The sequence below is a fragment of the Magallana gigas genome, chromosome 7 (genome assembly GCF_963853765.1).
Source record: "Magallana gigas chromosome 7, xbMagGiga1.1, whole genome shotgun sequence".
In the NCBI taxonomy this organism is placed as follows: Eukaryota; Metazoa; Mollusca; class Bivalvia; order Ostreida; family Ostreidae; genus Magallana; species Magallana gigas.
In genome coordinates this window covers 47,997,863-48,021,219 of record NC_088859.1, presented here as the reverse complement: position 1 = coordinate 48,021,219, position 23,357 = coordinate 47,997,863, and the positions used below count along the sequence as shown (strand labels likewise).

General features: G+C 32.5%; 2 protein-coding genes across 2 annotated transcripts; both read left to right on the top strand.

Annotated features, from left to right (window-relative positions):
* Window positions 1-1,118: 1,118 nt before the first annotated feature.
* Window positions 1,119-9,710, top strand: LOC105348958 (tetraspanin-5). Its single transcript, XM_011458583.4, has 8 exons — window positions 1,119-1,347; window positions 3,065-3,259; window positions 5,211-5,285; window positions 5,480-5,578; window positions 5,967-6,086; window positions 8,077-8,118; window positions 8,239-8,355; window positions 9,499-9,710. Exons 1-8 carry the CDS (start codon window positions 1,237-1,239, stop codon window positions 9,574-9,576), a joined length of 837 nt encoding a protein of 278 aa, XP_011456885.1. The 5' UTR covers window positions 1,119-1,236; the 3' UTR covers window positions 9,577-9,710.
* A 3,224-nt stretch (window positions 9,711-12,934) lies between these two features.
* Window positions 12,935-20,486, top strand: LOC105348957 (glutamate dehydrogenase, mitochondrial). Its single transcript, XM_011458582.4, has 12 exons — window positions 12,935-13,398; window positions 15,192-15,392; window positions 15,736-15,822; window positions 16,018-16,106; window positions 16,279-16,377; window positions 16,549-16,686; window positions 16,769-16,906; window positions 17,343-17,423; window positions 18,261-18,384; window positions 18,593-18,687; window positions 19,293-19,355; window positions 19,549-20,486. Exons 1-12 carry the CDS (start codon window positions 13,005-13,007, stop codon window positions 19,666-19,668), a joined length of 1,629 nt encoding a protein of 542 aa, XP_011456884.1. The 5' UTR covers window positions 12,935-13,004; the 3' UTR covers window positions 19,669-20,486.
* Window positions 20,487-23,357: the final 2,871 nt, after the last annotated feature.

Here is a 23,357-nt window from a genome sequence, read left to right as displayed (position 1 = left end):
ATCATTTTACAATAAATACATCAAAAGAAATTTAAAAAAGAAAACAATGAGGAAAATTAAACAGTTAAATCTCCATGTAAAGTTGCATGTTTCAAACCTTTAAGGTGGCTCACTACAACTTGAAATAATATGTCAAATCATCAGAAAATTACTTGATTATGATAGATGGCATGATTCATAAGAAGTATATATGTCAAATGGCCAAAAAAAAATATCCAGTTTTTAATTAAATTATTATTTTCAAAAGTATAATTTAGTAAATATGGACAAAAGTTCCACATGGATACGAACTCATGAATAACAAATCATTAATTTAAATCTCCATCTTGTCACTGACGTATTGTTGTGAAGTGTTCTTGATGTAGTGAGTTAGGTATACCTTAAATTGGAATGGGTAACTACGTATACACACCTAATCAAATTACTGAAGGTACTATAAAGCGGTGAGCAATTTGTTGTCAAGGTGTTGGGATTACTTGCATTAATACTTTATTTTGGTGAAGTGTTGAGTTTCTGTACAGGGTCAGAAAAATCAACATTTAGTGTAAGACAAGCCAGTGTCCTTCCTTTTCTTAAATACCAATGTGTTTTATCAGAATTACAAATTAAACCATTAATTTTTCTAATGGCTACCCATTTTTGGTAAAGAGTGCTTCAAGTTTGAAATCTCATTGTGCCGAGTATAAAACTGCATTTTGAATTAATTGAATCATCTTAAAAGTTGGTTAACATAAGAGGTAGGAAATTGTTCGAATTTTATCATGCCGCTTTAAAGAAAAATAATTTAAAAAATATGAATATTGTATAATATTAAAAATCTCTCATGTCTGCAAAAGCGTGATATTGCAGCTAAATCGTAAACTAGGCTAAGTGCGCTAAGCATATAGGCCCTACCTCTTTACATGAATTTATCAGTTTCCATCACTGCTTTCTTCAGTCGCCAGAAGACCATCAGTACTCTCAATACTTTGATTTATTAAGTTTCATTTTTGCTCTTAGTGTACATATTTATAAAAAGAGATAATCAGATAGAAGCAATAAACGAGTATATTCAACTTTTATTAGAATCTTTCGCGCAGTCTACTATAATGGAATTTGTGGCTGGACTCGAATAAGCCTATGTACGATATATCTAGGCACCGCACAATGAACTGTCACAAAATAATGATCATGTAGGTTTTCTTTCACAAAAATCTATTGTATTCGCCTGTGGAGTTCAGTCTGATCACCAAAATCATGGAAAAGCATAAGAATAGAAAGACGAAAGGTCGAGGAATTCGAAAGGAGAAGTCGGAAGTCAGCTGTTGTATGAAATATTTGATGTTTGGATTTAATGTTCTATTCTGGGTAATTATGCAATTATAACCCCTTAAAAAAACTAAATCATTTTATATGTTTTATATGTGTAACGTAGATCTTAATTCAAAAAAATTATCTCTCTCTCTCTCTCTCTCTCTCTCTCTCTCTCTCTCTCTCTCTCTCTCTCTCTCTCTCTCTCTCTGTATTATCCTCGCATTGGAGTACTTGATAAAAGGAGTACATTTAGCTAGTACATGTAAAAATAATACATACTGAAGCATAAGACACTACCAAAAGACCCTGAATTAAGAGTTCTGAAAATGTCCTGAGATGCCCTATTGGGACATGTTTTATTTGAACAATTACTAATAAACAGTTAATCATTTAAAAGTTTGTATTAGAGAAATCTTTATGATTTTTACTGATTTCACAATGGTTTGACATGTCTTATGGAACAAAAATGATTAATAACACATTGATGGCATGCAATATATCACATATAAAAGTTTTAAGTAGAAAAAATCAGTTTATGTAATTTATATTAGAGTTGACCTGAATACGAAGAGTATCAAGAGACAGTGCCTGTGCACAGACAGTTTATGTGTACTGATAAATTTATTCATTCAACTACAATGTAAAACAGTCAATATTAAGATAATGCATAGATAAAATAAATTCATAATTAATGCTCCCTTTTCTACAAGATTTGAAACTATGTTACATTTTATAAGAAGTCCGATGGTTCCATATTACTAGGCTATTTCATATTGAACATCCACACTTTTAAAAAGACAGAATATTTTCCAGAATTACAGCCTTGGTAGGCAAAGTGTTCTAAAGATAACAATAAATAATATCTGAAGATTTAAAATTCATAGAACATGTATATATATGCACCCCAGATTACATGTTTATTGTGTACATGTATATTGGATAAATCATTTCCTTTCCTATTGATATAGATCATATCTTTTTATTTGATAATTGCAGAGGACAAACTATCTTATAATGCAAATCCTAATATAATTTAAGATTCTTAGACCATAAAATTGTTGCATTTCTTTTTCTCATATATCTCATATTGCGATAATGATATACCGGTACTATAAATACATTATAAATCTTGTGAGATAAAATTTTTAATCTATATAGTGTGTATCGAAAGATTTAAATGGAACAGTCTTCTCAGTGAAAAAATTGTCAAGGGGATATCAAAACAGTGTTTTATGATCGATCAATAAAGATCGAGTTCTTTGTGGGTACTTTTGTTAGAAATATTTGAATGTGATATACTTTTAATCTGGAAAGGAAGACAGGTTCAAACACTATGAATATTTCTAGCTATGCATAGTTAGTTACAGGAAATTTTGTACCAGGAACATTGTGTTAGGAAATCAAATTCTTAACATTAGAACACAGTTAAACAGGTTATCTTTAAAATGGGTTTATTCCCTTTAGATTATGAGACATAATTCATCTAATTATATTGTATTTTTGATGAATAAAACAATGCACATGAACCTCAACAAGTTTGATTTATTTAATAACAATATTTTATTTAATTAAGATTTTGCTTCAATTTTAATTATGATTGTTCTTTAACGTTAAAATAACATTTTTACGGCATTTACTTGTACATTCAAATTGACTTTGTTCTTTGATAGACCAATAACATAAATGACTAAGTTATATGCTTAATACCTTTTACATGTACCGGTATTTATCATTTAAAACTGTTGGTGGTGTAACATGTATTTTTTCACAGCTTGTTGGTGCAGGGATTTGTGGAATAGGGCTTTGGGCCTGGACAGAAAAAGACATGTTCTCCAACATTGGCAAGATAACCACAGTGACCCTTGACCCTGCCCTCATCTTCATCATCAGTGGAGGAGTGATGTTTGTCATTGGTTTTTGTGGATGTATTGGTGCCCTCAGGGAAAACACATGTCTCCTCATGTTTGTAAGTCAGCATACCTGCTCAGATTAAAAGAGAAGGGAGTTAATGCTTTTATTGACCTTGTGTCTTTATTACTACTTATAGCATTTTCCCCATCTCAAGGGTGAATTGTAACATATTTTCTTGTCATCCCAGACTTTAATTTAGATACGGAAAAGTCATGAGTTTTCCTTAAAAGAAATAAACTTCTCATTTAACATGTTTACAATTAAATTTATCTTATTAGTATGAAAGTATTACCACGGTATGACTGACTACGATACGATGTACCAATGATCTTCGATAACTTGAACACAGATATCTCAAATACGATGGATATGTCAAAGTGTTTTACAAGTCCCATCGGCTTATTTTTTTAAAAGTATTTTAAGGTCAGACGACACGTTCCCCAATTTTACATAACATTTTCCAGGAATTTGTTAATGGTTTACTACTACTCTGACAAGCTTTCTTGCAAAAAATTAGGATACCTTACCAGGCATTTCTGCAAAATACTAGAGAATGCAATTTCCTATATAATCTTTTTGAAAATACACTTGAATTGCTTGAATGGCTTTGAACTCACAACCTCTAGAACCTACACTCCTGGCAGAGAGCAGCCATGGCTCTAACCACTCGGCCATATAGGCATATATCCATATACAAGTAAATTTTAATCATTTTAAAAATCATCATAAAAATAATATGAGATTTTTCCTTTTTTATTCGCTCAATGACTTTTATGATGTGAATTTGTTAATTGCATGCACCCAAATATACCCGGTACTATATAACTGTAAAGTAAACAACAATAGAACTGAAAAGTAATTATCTATGGCAAATACATGTACTGCCAAATAGTTTTATAGCTGAATAATTTCTTTAGGTTACTCTGTTCCAGCAACTAATCAGTAAAATGTAAACTTGTGGTTAGGAGGCAGGTATTGTTTATACTTGGCGCAGCTGTCAAAATTGAACATAAAATATTTCAAAAAGTCACACCAAAAAAGAATTGAAATTATTATCCTTGAATGATTCTTGTATGTTAAAAGTCAAGGCCACTACCACTCATTTTTCTTTAAAGTCCCTTCTTATTCTAAGAAATAATTATAATCTTTTGGGTGAGAGTACTGGTGTTTCTAGCTTTTAGATGATATTCAATAGCTGACTTTCTAATGGGTGAATAAGCTTGCAATGAGTAATTGCCTGAATGGAAGATTGATTTTGTCTTTTTCTGAGACACATCTCTATAGATAAAAGAATCCGATTCTCAAATTGTTGTCACATTGATTGAGAAATCTTGCAGCCGGTTAGGACATTGTTCATCTTGAAACCCATATGACTTTGACCTGCATTTTCCTTTTAAACCTTTTAAACTTTAATGCTGTTTATTGATTTTCAAGTTGTCACATCCTGAAAATCAATTGATTGATTGAAAGGTTCTCCAGATTTTTAGATCAGTACATTTGGCTGGCAAAATAGAAAAATTTAAACTTGAAATTCAAATATATTTAAGACTTTTGATAATTTGTGTGTAAAGTATTTTTCAGAGTATTTGGTCAGTGTTATTATATGAAATTATTGATTATGTAAAATTTAATTCTATGAAAATTGCTCCCGCTTAATGTGTATTTCTTTAATGAAATGTATTGTATACAGGGTAATTTTCGCCCTTCTACACTTGCAAACAGTTTCGCCCTGTCTGTAATATTTCCCTGTTTAGAGTATCCTAAAGGATTTTAACAATACTTTGGTACTGAATGTTTAAAATGATTATAATACCGGTAATTAAAACTCCTATTTGGGACTTGACTTCCTGACATGACTTTAATGAAATGAATCCTTCATGTGGATACAGCCTATAAAGGTCCACTTGTAGTTCTTGGGGATATGCATCAGCATATAGTCTAAGATTTCTGGTAAAAAAAAAATTCTCGTTGCATGTATTGTATTTTAATTGTTCTTCTATTTTTAGTTTTCTGTGTCAGTTGGCCTGATTTTTGCTGTGGAACTTCTCTTTGGTGTTCTGGCTTTTGCATACAAAGACTGGGTAAGCAGTTATCATTCATTGGAATTTAAATAAATATTTTAATATATATCTTTTCAAAGAATTACAGTGGTTCTAATTCTTGTACAGTTAAATATTCAATGCAATTCAGATATACCCTTTAGTTTAAAATTAGATTTTTAGAAGATATTGAAATGGCCTGCTAAAAAGTGATGACTAAATTTTATTTGATCCAGATAAAGAATCAGATTGAGTCCCAGGTGAAGAATATGATCATCAATTACAGGGAAGACTTGGATTTACAGAACCTGATAGACTGGGTCCAGCAGGATTGGGTAAACAATGTCCTTAGTTGATGAGAGAGAGAGAGAGAGAGAGAGAGAGAGAGAGAGAGAGAGAGAGAGAGAGAGAGAGAGAGAGAGAGAGAGAGAGAGAGGAGGCTGTGGGGTCAATAAATTCACCATTAGATCTGCCAATGACATATATGATTTTTTTTGCCACAAATTAACATTTAATTAGTAAAGAAAATCCAAATATTTTAGTTCTAAAATTAGGCCTTTCCTAAAAGTCTGTCTTGATACAGAATTCTTCTTCATAAGGAGGCAATCATAGCCTAAATAATGTAAATAATGGCAACGACCAAAAAAATGTGTACTTTATGACATTAATTACTGTACAATATAAAATTCAAGAGTAACAATAAATAATGATGTTGTATTTCAGCTACACTGTTGTGGGGTAAACAGCTATGCAGACTGGGAACTGAACCGCTATTTCAACTGCTCCTCCCAAGGCAGCATTGAGGCATGTGGTGTACCATTCTCATGCTGCAAGCCCACCACAGTAAGTAACAGTCAACTGATTACATACAGAAACACTGTAACACATCAGGAAGTAACTACTGATTAAACACTGATACACAAGAACCCCTCAGTAGTTAACAGTCAACCACCACAGTAAGTAACAGTCAACTGATTACATACAGAAACACTGTAACAGACCAGGAAGTAACTACTGATTAAACACTGATACATAAGAACCCCGCAGTAAGTAACAGTCAGTTAATTACATACAGAAACACTATAACACTTCAGGAAGTAACTACTGATTAAACCCCGATACACAAGAACCCCTCAGTAATGAACAGTCAACTGATTACATACAGAAACACTATAACACATCAGGAGGTAACTACTGATTAAACACCGATACTCAAGAACACCTCAGTAAGTAACAGGCAACTGATTAAACACTAAAACACCTCAGAAAGTAACAGTCAACTGATTAAACTCTAAAACACTTCTGTAAGTATCAGTCAACCGATTTAATCCTAAAGCACATGAACACCTCAGAAAGTAACAGTCAACTGATTAAACACTAGAACATCTCAGTGAGTAACAGCTGATTAAACACGAGAACACCTCAGTAAGTAACTGTCAACTGATTAAACTCTAGAACATCTCAGTGAGTAACAGCTGATTAAACACTAAAACATTTCAGTAAGTAACAATCAACTGATTTAATCCTAAAGCACATGAACACCTCAGTAAGTAACAGTCAGCAGATTAAACACTTAAACACCTCAGTCTCAACTGATTAAACTCTTAAATACTAGATTACGTTGGTAAGTACTGGTAACATTCCACTGAATGAACACTAAAACACTTTATTATCTCAGTAAGTAACCATAGTCTGAATGAACACTTAAACACTTTATCATCTCAGTAAGTAATCATAGTCTGAATGAACACTAAACTACTTTATCATCTCATTAAGTAACCATAGACTGAATGAACACTAAAACACTTTATCATCACAGTAAGTAACCATAGTCTGAATGAACACTAAAACACTTTATCATCACAGTAAGTAACCATAGACTGAATGAACACTAAACTACTTTATCATCTCATTAAGTAACCATAGACTGAATGAACACTAAAACACTTTATCATCTCAGTAAGTAATCATAGTCTGAATGAACACTAAAACACTTTATTATCTCAGTTAGTAACCATAGTCTGAATGAACACTAAAACACTTTATTATCTCAGTTAGTAACCATAGTCTGAATGAACAGTTTACGAGCCGGTCCGACAGATCAACTGTTTCCCTCGACCCCAGTCAACAACTGTATACTATTGACTGTTCAGGCATTAAATAATTGTTTTATTACTTAATTCTGTTTTTGTATTTTGTCTTCACAATTATAAATAACATAAGGTTTTCATACCATTATGCATTCAGGTCATTGTTAATCAATACCAAGATGACCTAAAATTTTAAGAACAATAGTAAAATAAACATAATAAACTTACCGGTATCTTTTAATCTTGTAGCAATTAAACTTTTTCTAAAATATGTTGCCAGTCCAATAGATCGCAGTCTATTGACCGACAGTCAATAGATCACTTTCAAATCTGAATACACATACAAAATAGAAGAAAATATTTAACTGTAATAAATCAACAAAATCCCTTTGATTAGGTAATAATATCTAATGTTAAACACTAGTTGCAGTGTACTCATACAACTAAAACCAGTCTGCTGACTTTACCTGAAAACATCAGTATAAAGTAGTAGTTTTACTAACAGAACATTTAAATACAATGTACCTCAGTAGCAGTCAACTAAAACACTAAAACATTACTTACTGTCTACTGAAATTACTCTAGAACACCAGTTAGTAACAGTTGCTTCATTAAATACTTGACACCAAAACTATTTCAAGGTCTGGGAAAATCTTCCTCAATGAACAACAATGACAATTGTCTTAATCTGTTTGACTGTCTGTATTCCAGTGTCTTAATCTGTTTGACTGTCTGTATTCCAGGATCTTATCAAGAACCACCACTGTGGATTTAAAATGATCAATGTAAGTACTAGACAAAGATGATTGCACTCTACAAAAGGATATTTTTAGATGTTGAATTACACTTGCTGGTCTATGTTCAGTATATGAATAGATGTATTTCTAGTGTTTGATGTTTTGTAGAATGCAGACAGAGAGAACAAGATTTACACGGAAGGCTGTATTTCCCTGGGGGAAAAATGGTTGGAGACAAACTTGATCCCTGTGGCAGCAATAGCAGTTGGTATAGCTGTTGTGCAGGTCAGTATGCCAATTATTTAAAATGACATAGACTTTTCAGTGGTATAAATGACATAACCTGCCAGTGGTATAAAATGTCATATAGCTGTCAGTGGTATAAAATGTCATGTAGCTGTCAGTGGTATAAAATGTTATAGACTTGTCAGTTGTATAAAGACATAGACCTGTCAGTGGTATAAAATGTCATAGACCTAACGGTCTTTCAGTGGTTTTAAATGACATAGACCTGTCAGTGGTATAAAATGTCATAGACTTGTCAGTTGTATAAATGGCATAGACCTGTTAGTGGTATAAAATAATAAATAAAATGACAAAGACTTGTCAGTGGCATAAATGACATAGACATGTCAGTGGCATAAATGACATAGACCTGCGAGTCATTTTAGATAACAGATCCCTGTCAGTGGTATCAAATGACATAGACCTGTCAGTATGTCAGTGGTATAAAATGGCATAGACCTGTCAGTATGTCAGTGGTATAAAATGACATAGACCTGCCAGTCATATTAGATAACAGATCCCTGTCAGTGGTATCAAATGACATAGACCTGTCAGTATGTCAGTGGCATAAAATGACATAGACCTGTCAGTATGTCAGTGGTATGAAATGGCATAGACCTGTAAGTGTTAGTGGTGTAAAATGTCATAGACCTGTTAGTTTGTCAGTGGTACAAAATGAAATAGACCTGTCAGTCACTGGCATAAAATGACATAGATATATCAATTGTATAGAAAAACACAGCCCTGTCAGTATGTCACTTAGAGTACATGTATAGTAGACATGTCTGTCAGTGTCTTATCTTACATAAACAGAGATCTGTATCAACAAAGATATGACAGTATCTGTTACTGTTTCAAAGATATATCACTGATTTTGATTAGAGTAGATATGTCAGAATATCACATTTTTCTCCACTAAGCATAGATTTAACTTTTACAATACCAACATCTTGTTGATATGTCATAAATGTGTTAGAATACCATAGATATGCTAGTATGTCACTTTTTAAGACATAGATCTTTTAGTAAGTAACATGTCTAACACATTCTACAAAGTTAAACAAAATTACAAATTTAGTCATATACTATATTGTTTGGTTGAAAATAGATTATTATCTCTCATGATTTTCTTTTTGTTTTCAGATTTTAGGCATTTGTTTTGCATCCATATTGCGATGTGATGTGAATGCCCAGAAAGCCAAGTGGGGTTACAATGACTGACCAGGCAGCAGCTAACTGTCTGTGTACCGGTACACAGTGGTCAGGAATCAGAGCTCAGTCTGTGTTATAGGCTGTTCTGTACATCTTTCTATATCTTGACAGCTATGTCTATGCTCTCTGAAAATTTAAGATATCTTTATGAATGTAGCGAACTTTGTGATTCATTCCATGTTAAGAATAGCTTACAGTACTTACCAATTGAAACAGTTGGGTCAGATCAAGTATCAAACAGTACATGCAGTTTAGGTTTTATTTGAAAACTTTCATTTTGTCCTATTTACAATTTTACTTTATGTGCAATGCCTTTTGAATATGGAACATGTATGCTTGTACAATATTTCTCTTTTTACAAGTATCATATAGATAAGTCAAAGAAAATGTTGTAATTTTTATCCTAAGTGATTGTTTATAGCTAGCTATACCATGATCATTCCTACACATTGTGAACAAAGCTATCGTTGATCCCCTCACACATAACATAGTTGTGTGTCTATTCTTCATAGTTTCCTATAAGTCCATTTTTGTTATGCTATTTACAGCAGATTTTGCTTATATTTTTTTTCTTTTAGTTTGGTTTATGTTTTACCGTATATGCTTTAATTTAAGATGGTTGTGCATTCCTTTATACAAAAACCTATACATGTAATCATGCATGTCCTCCTGTAAGTATTGGCATTTTGTTTTATGATTTTATTTTAAAAGTTTATCAATCTGTTCTTTACAAATTTTGATTTTTTTTATATTTTGCTTGAACTTGTTAGTTTTGATGTATAGGGAAATCAAAATTTTAATTTCTGTGAACTACCCTAAAAAAGATTTGATAATTTTATGATTTACAGACTGCATCAACAAAATCTGTATCTCAAGAATCAAGGTACCATATCCTATGTCAGAAATTGCAAAGAGCATAGTGTATCGACATATAATTACGGTAGAACAAGATATGGTACTTCACAGTAGTTTTTAAACAAACATTAAATAAATAAGGAAATAGATTTTTTAATTATCAATTTTACAAAGAATCGACATTTAATAGTGTTGTGAAAGTGAATAAACATCTAAACTGATGATGGAACATACTACTTACCGGTAATCACTTCATCACATTAATTGGTTGATTTGTAAAGTGTCTATGAAAGAATTTTCCCATATTACTATATATTAGATACAGATATCTAACTTTAATACAGCTTTAATAAAATTGATATTGTATGTCCTCAAAATGCCTGCAGTATCTGGATAACTTACCAGTACTTAAAGATACAAGATAGCTGTTCTTCCGGGCAACTAATACTCTCTCTCTCTCTCTCTGGATTACTCTCTGAAGGATACTAAATAGCTGTTATTCCAGGCAAGCTATACTCCGTCCTCGAGTTCATGAGCTTTTAGCCATATATACAAGTGTAAAAAGCTTTTTGTTTGTGAATTTTTAGTCAATGCATGACTTTTATTTATTCATACCGTATATGATTTTTAATAATTGTATTTATAAACTCTTACTTTTTGTTTTCATAATTTTTTTATTGTTATTTTGAGAGGAGTGATACATGTTTAAAAATGTTTTGGTTGAAAAATGTTTTATTTACATATCTTAATATTTATACATGTTTATGGAATTTTGCAATTTCTAAAAATGAAATGAATTTGAAACAGAACATTGTATGATAGGCATTTAGAGTTTAATACCAAATTTGATATAGCAAAATGAATTTTAAGAGGTATATCATACATTTTGTTGTTTGTATTTCCTCAAAATTCACACTTTGAATAAAATTATATGTCCAGAAATTTATGAAGGTGATCCTTTAAATGTTTAAAATGAAATAAAATGTGTAATATATTTTCTATATATGTTGTTGTGGTTATGTTATTTGATCCAACATTTTTTCCTTCCTTTCCTCTCAGTATAGTCTCTAAGGGAATCATACATTATAAAAATGCAAACTTCATGGTTGCATGGACTTGGGCTTACACTTTAGTACAATTGAAACAGGTGTTAATTTACATGAGAGATGTATGCTTACGTTTGCTGTGTTGAATAAACAGTGTGCACCTAGGGACAAGAATCAAAATTATACTCAATTTCTGAATGTGATGTATGCATGTACATGAATTATTAAATTAATTGATTTATATAGATTGTACAAACTTTAAGGTATTCAATGTATAATGAAGGGATATTGAACAATTTTGAATCGTTTAAAACCAGTTAAATATGTACTGATAAAAAACAATGAAAATGAAGTAAACCAAATTCACATGACTGACAACATATAAGAAGCCGGTCATTTTGCACCTTAAAATTTTTTAAAGAGTTATCTCCCCTTGTTGAAAAAAAGAAAATTTTAATTTCGTCAGAATATCTGCGGTGAATGATTCATTTTAATTCATATTTTAATAAAGAGAAAGTTTATGCATGTATTAACCAAGAGAGTTTTACAAATTTTAAGTTACTTTTTACAATATCGCATTAAAACATACGTTGCCCATAGACTTGAATACAAAAGTCAAGGTGTAATTAGTTGGACCATAATTAATATTTTGAAAATTCCTTTGGTGGAGTATTTTCATTTGATAACACCTTCAAAATGATACCATGATTAGGAATATCGGACCATTCATTTCTTAGGTACAAAATGTGGTCGTTATACATCGAATACCTTAACACATTTATAAACAAATGTTGAAGCCTTCAGGAAGTACTTAAGTTTAACATATAGGTATAAAACACAGGGAATCGATCATCATCTTCTCAAGAACAGTAATAACGTGTATGCTACAATTTGTGATATGAATTATTATGAATTTCAAAGCATTTTTATATATTTGCATATCACGCGTGCATCTAGTAGTTTTGATGTTCTAAATTTTTCAAACTTGAACAATTGTATAACGATGTGAAGAGTTTGTATGAACTATAAAGCAGACTTAGTAATATTGCACGGAGTGCAAGTTTATTGAGGAAAGCTACTCCCTTTTACAAAAAAAGTCATCAGTCAAATACTATACACTGTATGAATTATATCTCGATGTGAAGAGTTTGTATGAACTATATAACAAACTTGGTTATATTGCACGGAGTGCAAGTTTATTGAGGAAAATTCGGTTTGGGATACAAAGCTACTACCATAGTTATCAATTAAATACCATATATCAAGCTTTTAGCATTAGTTCTTTCTCTTATTAGTCCAGTGCGTACATTAGTATGACCGACTCGTTTTCGTTGTAAACAAACTCGATGTGTGTCCTTGAACTTGAGCTTATATGACGTCGCTTTTGATTGGTGTATTTTATCGAACGTTAGACACACCTTCTAACGTAATTCAGAAAATATCCAATCAAAAACATCCTTACATACTTTCTTTCAAGGTTATTTGGTAGAAAAGTGAAAGAAGCAGCATTTCACATTTCGACACAACTGGTAGAAAATGCTGCGTACACTATCAACAGAAGTCCTAAAAAGCGTTTCTAAATGGGGAGGCAGAAACAATCCATCAAATTCTGCCTGGATTTTGAACAAGAAAAGCTGTTACAGCACCGATGTTGGCGAGGAAGATTACGATAGTTTAACATTTTCACAAACAGTTGACAAATTTTACGACAGGGCATCAGCTTTGATAGAAAATGATCTGGCTAAGGGTATGAGAAGTCGTGCACCTGTGGAGGAGAAGATTAAAAAGGTGAAAGGTATCCTTAAAATTATTAAACCAGCAAACCACATGATCGAGATCACCTTTCCGATTAGACGTGACAACGGCGAGTATGAAATCATTGAAGCATGGCGAGCGCAGCATAGCCAGCATCGTACCCCTTGCAAAGGAGGTAAAATAAAAAAATACACTTAATATCTTCTATATTCTTAAATTTTTAAGTACTGTGGAATCATCAGATTTCGTGGTGGCTCAATTTTCGTGGAATTCGTGGGTACCTCTCATCAACGAATTAACATTCTCCACGAATTAATAAATTCGGGTAATAAAGTCATATTTTCTCTGTAGGTTTGAGAGAATACACGAAATTATGTCCCCACGAAGCTGTAAAATTTAAGCAATCCACGAAAATTGGCCCCCACGAAAATTAATGATTCCACAGTATAAGCAAATATTTATTCCGACAGCACATGTCCTTCAAACTTCTAACGTTAGGAAATTGTACTGCATATTATACATTAACATGCAACATAATCCCCAAAAATCTGACGTTTTTCAGGCTTTTTAATGATTTTGATATTTTACATGCCTGAAACAAGCACCTGTATGAAAACTGGAAATTCTCAGCTCAATTTTAAATATCTTTGAGTTGAATCAAATGTTTAAATTACAATAATAGTCTGTCCCATGTTATTCTTTCCTTCATATTTGGACAATTTCTCATAAAAGTACATATACCTGTGAAAGAAATACATTGGAAATATATGATAAGGAAAATATCCAAGATATCTTCATTGACACATTATCCTTTTTCACTCATAAAAATTCACACAAACGAAAAAAGATTTCTGAGATTTTTATGGGAAATGTTTTATTACATCTTTTATCCATTCAGAAGTCACTTTGAATATCTCACACAATTATTCAATGTTATCATATGGGTTCTTCAATGGCTGTTTCTATGCAAAATCCCTGTAGATATTTTTATTTTTGGTTGTGTATTAAAACCTGAAGCGTTATGGAGTGTTTCCAAAACAAATAATCTGGACTTTTCCCATTTTAATAGATGAATATAATTTGGGCACAGGGATATTTATGATTAATGAAATATCAAGCAAAAAAGTGGTGGAAGTAGAAACTTGCGACAGAGTATAATTATTAAAACAACTATTTTTATGTTACTCACTGATACCGCGTTTATGTGTTCTTACACCCCATAAATAGACTGCTTGAACACTTTTTTATCAAACAATTTGTCATCAGTGTGCTTATCAAAATAGGGAGTTGAATTCATATATTTAAATCAAGCTGAGAATGGCACCTCCAGCTAAAGGCAGCATATTTTCTTTTTACATAATGGCGCCTGTTCTGACATTTTCCTGTAAAGTAAAATATCAAAATTGTTAAAATAGCCAGGAAAAAGTAAGATATTTTGACTACATGCATCACTGACAATATTTGAAATACATGTAATGACAGTAAAGTAAAGGTTTTGTTGCTATGGCAAACTGGATAAAAAATTGTTATTGTTGCTAATTCCTAACATGCCAAAATTGCAAAATATTCAAAATGTAGTTGAATATGGAGGGGGCTTTAGACTTTCACTTTTGAATTAAAAATTATTTGGATTAACCATTGTATAAGGTTCAGATTTCCCTTAGGTTTTTACCATAATATTGTTAAGAAGCACTGCTTGTGGTAGTTTTTAAGTTTGAGCATAAAAAATTAAATGTCGAAACATTCTTTTGGCTTGGAGGCTATAGAATTTAGATGAGCTCACTTTTGATCTCGTTTCATTTTACTACTGTGAAAGTAGGACTGAGATTAAATATGAGTTTATCTAACTTTTATGGCTACCAAGCCTGGTCTAATCATCCAGTTATCGGATGTAGGAAGGGGAGGCAATAAAATTTAGATCTTGAATGTAAAACCATGTACAATTGAGCATTAATTATTATAACACAGGTATAAGATACAGCTTGGATGTATGTGAGGATGAGGTGAAAGCCTTAGCTGCCCTAATGACCTACAAATGTGCCGTTGTGGACGTCCCCTTTGGAGGCGCCAAGGCGGGTGTGAAAATCAACCCTGCCAACTACTCGGAGAAAGAATTGGAGAAAATCACCAGGAGATTTGCTGTGGAACTTGCCAAGAAAGGTTTCATAGGTTCGTATCAAGAGAAATCAGTGGAAAGTTTGGCATTTTGTTAATTTAGAACATTCAAACAAGTTAACTGTTTTTATTTAAGGAATACTTCACAGTTTATAAAAGCTTTAGCTATCCAAAGTTGTGTTATACTTGTATAACATAGATTGAAAATAAATTCCTTCCTTATAAATTAATTTTCTACAACAAATTCTAAAAAATGAAGTGCAATTGTCAAGTGGATTAATATGTTTTACTCGCACATCATATTGTGACAGACAAGTTATGTGATACAATATAGATGAATTTGTTGAACCAATCAAATGGCGCATTAAAACTAGATTTTGATCATTATTCTTTACAGGGCCTGGCATTGATGTGCCTGCTCCTGACATGGGAACAGGAGAGAGGGAAATGAGTTGGATTGCAGACACATACGCCAACACTCTTGGTATGTTTTATCTGTTGACATTTTTCCACATCAAATCAGCAAGCGCTAGAACAGATTGTAACAGTTAGCAATCAAATTTCTACTTTTCTGCAAGTCAAGAGTTCATTGTAAATGTCACAATTCATATTGAAAACTATGGCAGTATATTTCTTAGATTGTTGTTTGATTTTTTATATATCTTGTTTTTGTACACAGGCTTCAATGATATCAATGCTCATGCATGTATCACTGGGAAGCCCATCACTCAGGGGGGAATTCATGGCCGTATCTCTGCCACAGGCCGTGTAAGTCCACCTTAATTGTGTCCTATTTACTGTAACATTATAATCAAGATGTAATCTTAATGTTATCTGCACTGTAAACTGTTACCTAACTCACAAGAGAAAAGCTTTTAAAGTTTGGTCATTACTGCATATTTCTTGATATTTGTTTATGCATGATTTTCTCATATTGTAGGGTGTGTTTCATGGAATTGAGAACTTCATCAATGAAGCCAGTTACATGAGCATGATTGGACTGATGCCAGGATTTGGAGACAAGACCTTTGTTATTCAGGTACAGAGTGTTACATTTAATACTTTCATATTCTGTTGTACTTTCATTTATAATATATAATAAACAAGTGCATTTATTAATGATCCAACAGAAAGGAGTAGAAAGGGATTTGTTTTGATAAGTTCTACATCTTATGAAGGAGAGAAATTCAATGTATAACGTTGTGTTTAGGGATTTGGTAATGTTGGTCTCCACTCCATGAGATATCTCCACAGAGCCGGTGCTAAGTGTATAGGAGTGAAGGAAATAGATGCCAGTATATACAATGAAAATGGAATCGATCCAAAGGAACTAGAGGACTACAAACTGGTGAGTAACGAGTCTAGTTCAGTAAATCAGGCCAGGGTGTTGTGGCTGTACTGTAAATGACTCCTCTTGTTGTTTTGTTCAGGAACATGGAACCATCAGTGGATACCCCAAGGCCAAGCCCTATGACGGAGATCTTCTGTTGGCAGAATGTGACATCCTGGTTCCTGCAGCCAGTGAAAGGCAACTGACCAAAGAAAACGCCCATGAAGTGAAGGCCAAGGTATGTGGGTCTCTTTTCCTCCTGTTAGGTCAGGTTAAAACTTACTTGTAAATTTGACTGTTTCTGAGTTACATTCTCTTAACTGCTTCAGTTAAACATGTATTGATATTTGTATGTTGTATGTAATACATTAGCAAAGCTATAGAGTTGACTGTGGAACACTTGTACTATGAGAATATCATTATCTCTATTGTCTTCTTGTAAACTTTAGTTCTTTAGTAGTGTATTTGAAAATACTCTTATATAGAAATTATTCACATTTATTAATGAATTTTGATTATAGAAACAAAGCCTTATTGTATTAAAAAAATGACATTAATTTGTACATACTTTTATTTGAATATACATAAGCTTATTGAAAACGTCTCTTTTTGTTTAAGATGGAGATGTTTTCAAGAATTGAAATAAATTAGTAAAAAATGGACAATTTTTGTAGATAATTGCTGAAGGTGCTAATGGCCCAACCACTATGGGAGCAGACAAAATCTTCCTTGAGCGAAAAGTCCTAGTGATTCCTGTGAGTATCTGAAACACATAAAGGTGAAAAATTTGATATTTATTTTTCCTACTGGAATATGTAGGTTATAAATACAATAGATAGTGCACCTTAATACTTTAAAAAGATTCAAATTTGATGATATTTTTCTCACGCTTTGGATTACCTGGTACTGTAAAATTTACATCATATGAGGAAAATTTTACAATTTGATAAATGATTTGAAAAATTCTTTAAATATAACATGCTTTTGATAGATGATAAACGTAAGGTGTTAAAGCTGCTTAGTCCAAATTTAGTAAATTTTGTGTACGCTTTTAAACAACGGTTATGTAGGTACGAGTATAATGATAGACATTTCAGTGGTTTTCCCGATCAATTAATCCTTATTTCACTAAGAAAATGATGTAAAAAAAAAACCTTGACATGGGTACGATTGTATTACAACTTTGACATTGCTACAAATAAAAGTCATAATGTTTTGGCAAATATTTTTGAAGTTTGTTTGCTTTACTATCAGTGCATAATATTGGGGTTGGATAAACCCAATCCTATGGGGGTCAAAAACATGCCCATGATGCATTTAGTTTGTTTATAATGTGTTCCCATAAAGAAATTATTTTCTTTGAATATCTGCTGGTTTAAATAGACGAAAGTCTATAACTTTCCAAGATAATCGGTTTGTATGGAAAATTATTTATACTCTACTAGCCAAAAAATCAGACCATGCAGCTTTGAATTGAAACATAATATACAGTGTATTTGTATTTATTTGTTTTGTTATACCTTACTTATTTTTAAATAAGCAAGTCTATACCATAATGAATAACAGTCACAATTTAACTTGATTTTTTGTAGGATTTGTACATTAATGCTGGTGGTGTGACTGTCTCATATTTTGAGTGGTTGAAAAATCTAAATCACGTCAGTTATGGACGCCTGACCTTCAAGTACGAAAGGGATTCCAACCAGTATCTATTGGGTGAGTGCTAATAACTGTTAACACGTCTGGCTAGTCAGAAGGGTAATAGCATTTTAATCATAATGCTAATATTTAACTTTTCGTAATTTGTTGTTGTGGTTGGGCATACATGATACTATAAAGAATTTAAATTAAAAATTAGATAAGTTACAAAGTCTTGCACACAATATATTTGTTTTCATGTGTGCTTTTATACTTCTATTTACAGAAAGTGTCCAGCAGTCTTTGGAGAGGAAATTTGGAGGAGGAAAGAAGGAATCCATTCCTATCATCCCATCACGTGAATTCCAGGAGAGGATTGCCGTAAGTACATGTGTGACACTTCTAGTGTCCAACATGTGTAGTGTGACACTACTGGTGTCCAACGTGTAGTGTGACACTTCTAGTGTCCAACATGTGTAATGTAACAATACTAATGTCCAACATGTGTAGTGTGACACTACTAGTGTCCAACATGTGTAGTGTGACACTACTAGTGTCCAATATGTGTAATTTGACACTACTAGTGTCCAACATGTGTAGTTTTGACACTACTAATGTCCAACATGTGTAGTGTGACACTATTAGTGTCCAACATGTGATGTGTGACACTATTACTGTCAGACATTTGTAAAGTGACACTACTAGTGTCCAACATGTGTAGTGTGACAATACTAGTGTCCAACATGTGTAGTGTAACAATACTAGTGTGACACTATTAGTGTCCAACATGTGTAATGTAACAATACTAGTGTGATACTATTAGTGTCCAACATGTGATGTGTGACACTATTACTGTCAGACATGTGTAATGTGACTCTACTAGTGTCTGCTGTAGATTTGGATTGTTGATTAAATTTTAAAAAGTCAGCTACAGTTGTCATTTTTGAATACCTGATGTATTCTAATTGATGTTTCCATGGTTACAGGGTGCCTCAGAGAAAGATATTGTCCACTCAGGGTTGGAGTACACCATGATGAGGTCTGCCAGGGTAAGTGAGAGGGAATAAGTCTGCTGAGAGCTGATCACTCATTGTGCTAGCTGCTTTCAGTCAGTAATGAAAGCAGTAATGTTATAGAATCAGTACTTTTATAGATTACCATATCTGATCTATGACCCATTCATATTATGCAGAGCTTCTACTTTAAGTTTCTTAGACTAAAAGCTGGCTGTCTTTGTTACAGAATATCATGGACACCGCTATGACCTATAACCTGGGATTGGATCTTCGCACTGCAGCCTACATTACCTCCATTAAGAAGATCTTCAAGGTCTACGAGGAGGCTGGTCTGACCTTCACATAGACAGTGGGGGCCCCACAGGGCATTAATCCTGAATCTAACCAACAATACATACAGAGCTTTCATACATTACTTTCACTATTGCGCCCCTTTATTTGATCTTTGTACTGTCTGTTGACCCAAACTTTGGGATTTTAATTTTAGTGTGATTTTAGAGGAAGAGGATCTGTTAGTATATTTTGTTGAACAATGGAGTACCTGATTGGAGGACTATATTTGTACTGTTTATGTACAAGTGTGTAACCTGTAGTAAGAGTTTTGTCCATCTATAATCTCAGCTGTCTGCACCTAACACCCTAAAGAAGATATTTAATGTTTGTAATAAAATGTCTGGCATAATTCCTATTAGTCAGAAAATGAGTTAGACACTACCTCTAAATGAACAAAATGCAGTTTGTGTTCAGGTGTTCCTAAAAACTAATGATGAATTAACTATATTTATTGTATTGTAGAAACCTTTAGTAGAATTCTATTTCCCTTGAGTTAATGTGGTGAGTTGCTTAGCTTGAGCTTGGTATTGAGCAGTAGTATTGCAAGTTCACTGAATTAGATAGTCTGTAACCTGCAATAAAACATCTGAAAATACTCGATCAGCGTATGGGGGAACTGTATCAGTAGTTAAGGAGTGGGTCTGATAGGCAGCTGAAATCTCCACAGTGTAGGATTCAATCCCTGCACCTAGTAGTCTCTGTTTTAACAGCACAAAATATAAAGAATTACATGTACTTACGTCATTTTGGGGAAAGTTTTATTGCATTTATATAGTTGTTTTGAAAACAAACAGGTTCTCTTTGTTTATTTTGCGGCTCTTGTTTTTATTTCCAGAATTTTATGTGTTGATTTATAGTTTTGCACTGCTTGAAGGTTGGACTGATCACACACGATTTATGTGTACTGTACATTGTTATGTAGGTTTAACCAATGTAATGCCTTCCTTTTTTCACATCCCAAATTGATGTTGTTCCTCAACAAAAAGTGAAAGTATTCATTTGAACTGCTTTCATGTGATATTGATCAAGAGTTGTTTACCATTTTTCTAATGCATCTTGTTCACCAAGTTTGAAATAAAAGGATGAGAATACCAATAGAATATGTATGTGTGAGATAAAATAGATGATATTAGCAATGAAGTTGTTTGTTCTTATTTCACATGAATTTAAGCACACTGTGGTCTTATTATATAGTTATCACAGTGATGTACCGGGGTTTCTTGACTTAAATGTTGTACTGGGAGTATTTTCAAATTCATTCCTGGTTATATCATTTACCATTAATGCAGAAATTTTATTCTTGGAACTCAAATCAGATTTCACTGGCTAATGCTATGGAGGTTGAACGGATGAATAACAGTGACAGAACACAACTCGGTGGAAGTCTGTTGATAAAGGTCATCCTAGCCTTGGTTGAGGATTCTGGTAATATAACGTATTGTGCAGCTTCCTTCAAACTTTAAAGCCAAGTCCTGAGGAACAATGGATATCTGTACTTATTTAACTTCAGACTAAAATATTGCAAAGTCAATGGATGAAATGCGTCACATGATTGCCAACTACAGGTACATTTCTATTGTCGGTAAGTTGCAACATGTTGGCCATAATGTCATTTTTCATTATGCATGTATTTCTTTCTTCAGTTTATTGATATAAAAAATATAGGTCCTTGACAAAAAAATACACTTATTAGGTTTGTCACTATCTACAGTCATGATAAATACATGTAACAAGCTCGGCTTCTCTCAGCCTTCTTTGGATTTTAACAACCCAACATTCTTCTGTGGACAGTCAGTAACAAACCTAATTTGTAATAATATCGGTATAACTGATTCGTAGTGATAAGTTTAGTGAATTTGCTATAAATAACTGTTCTCCTCTACATCACTTCTATTGGTGCTTTTATGGCATGAAAATATGCTCTTTGGAAACCTTCATGGTTTATAAAGCATAAACTGCCCCAACTTACCAGCATATTATATATTGTATAACATTGTGAAAAATTAATTAAATTCAGTCTTCAAAGAAAGGACTATGTGCGGTATTATGCATTTTTCGCCTCCCAAAATTAAAATTTAATTTATTAAGAGCTTTAAAAATAAGGTGGAAGATAGTAAAAATCATATTGAAAATAGGTGTGTAAAAGGTTATCACCAGTGATGTCATAATGTAGAAATGACATCATGAAGATTGCCTTATTTTGATAAATCAATGTTTTGTAGCAAAATATGGGCGTTTTCCGATGATTTTTATACTGAGAAACATGGAGCGCAGGCTTGCTCAAGTACCATTATTTTGTATAATGTGTATGATTACCTGAAGAAATGCGTATGTTAAAATCGTACTTGAGCAGACTTGCGCTCTATACCTCCGAATGCAACATGTAAAGCAAAAATTAGAATATTTTCATTTGTTTGCAAAGGACTATATATGGTTTGAGCCTAAAATGGCCCCCTAAAATGAACATTTTCATTTTACTGTAATTCTTTGTTTTTTTTGTACAAATATACATTTGAAGTTTTTTCATAATTTTCATTTTGATTTTAGTGCCCACAATTTAAAAATATGACATCATAAAGTTTACCTTTTCCCGCCATTTTCTCATTTTAGCATAAAACGGCTTGTTTTGAGGCAGTTTTTCTTTAAGGAAACATTGAGCGACTACTTGAACAAACAAAATATTTTCACCAAAGATGTATCTCTCCAATACTTAAAAGTAACCAAAAGTTCGTTCATGTTCAAAGAGTGGCTCTATATTTCCCATTCGAAAAAAGATAAGAAAAATGTCAATTTTTGGTTGATTTTGATTGAATTATAAAAATAGCGTCACTTCTGACGTCATATACTGCCAGTGAGTGCATATAATCAAATTAATAGGTGAAAAACATATTTCATTTCAACTCTTTTATAAAATAACACAACAAATTAATGTACCTGAATCGTTTTAAAAATAGCGAATTTTGGGGGCCAAATTTGACTAATATCATATATAGTTCTTTGCAGGAATTAGGTCATTTAGGTGATGTCATAGATAAACAGCGAATGAGCAATGATGACTAAAATCGAGATTAAAGTGATAGGCATCTTCTGTACAATGATTTCTGAATTAAGATTTGATTTTTATACGATACATGTACTATTAAAAATTTGGTTAAAATTGGGGGCAGATATATGTATTTGACCATACCGCACATAGTCGTTTATTAAAACAATTATGTTAATTGTAATTGTTAATTTTTTAAACTATTAAAATTTTCATTGTATGAAATGTAAATTTTTTAATTTTTTTAAACTCTACATTACTCAAATTCAATTTGCTTTCTCTGTACATTCACTATGACCATAAAATTCCAAATGGATTTGAAAGGAGTTTTGCTGGTGACTCCACAGAACTTGGCTCCATCCAGGAGTTTGCTATGTCTGTGTCTTCACTAAACAAGTTTTACTGTAATGATGCATTTTGTGGAAAGAAAAAAAAAGTTTGCCGAGATATAAACACTTATTCTAAATGAAATGGTATCTGGTTTCATTTATAAATTTTTTTGAGTGGTGAATTTGTTTCATGATTAACTATATATATATTCCACTTTCCATTTTGTGTTTAACCATCACCCTTTAATTCCTAAAAGGCCATGGAAATGAATGGGAGCAACAGAAAATTAATAATTTTGGCTGTCGCAGTGTTTCAAGATATCTTGCAAA

What these genes read in the sequence shown, in the direction of transcription:
- LOC105348958 (XM_011458583.4), top strand. Translation starts at nt 1,237, where the DNA reads ATGGAAAAGCATAAGAATAGAAAGACGAAAGGTCGAGGAATTCGAAAG. An exon ending in GATTTAATGTTCTATTCTGG is followed by an intron (nt 1,348 to 3,064) that starts GTAATTATGCAA and finishes ATTTTTTCACAG; the next exon opens with CTTGTTGGTGCAGGGATTTG. An exon ending in GTGGATTTAAAATGATCAAT is followed by an intron (nt 8,119 to 8,238) that starts GTAAGTACTAGA and finishes GATGTTTTGTAG; the next exon opens with AATGCAGACAGAGAGAACAA.
- LOC105348957 (XM_011458582.4), top strand. Translation starts at nt 13,005, where the DNA reads ATGCTGCGTACACTATCAACAGAAGTCCTAAAAAGCGTTTCTAAATGG. An exon ending in GTATCTCTGCCACAGGCCGT is followed by an intron (nt 16,107 to 16,278) that starts GTAAGTCCACCT and finishes CTCATATTGTAG; the next exon opens with GGTGTGTTTCATGGAATTGA. An exon ending in AACTAGAGGACTACAAACTG is followed by an intron (nt 16,687 to 16,768) that starts GTGAGTAACGAG and finishes TGTTTTGTTCAG; the next exon opens with GAACATGGAACCATCAGTGG.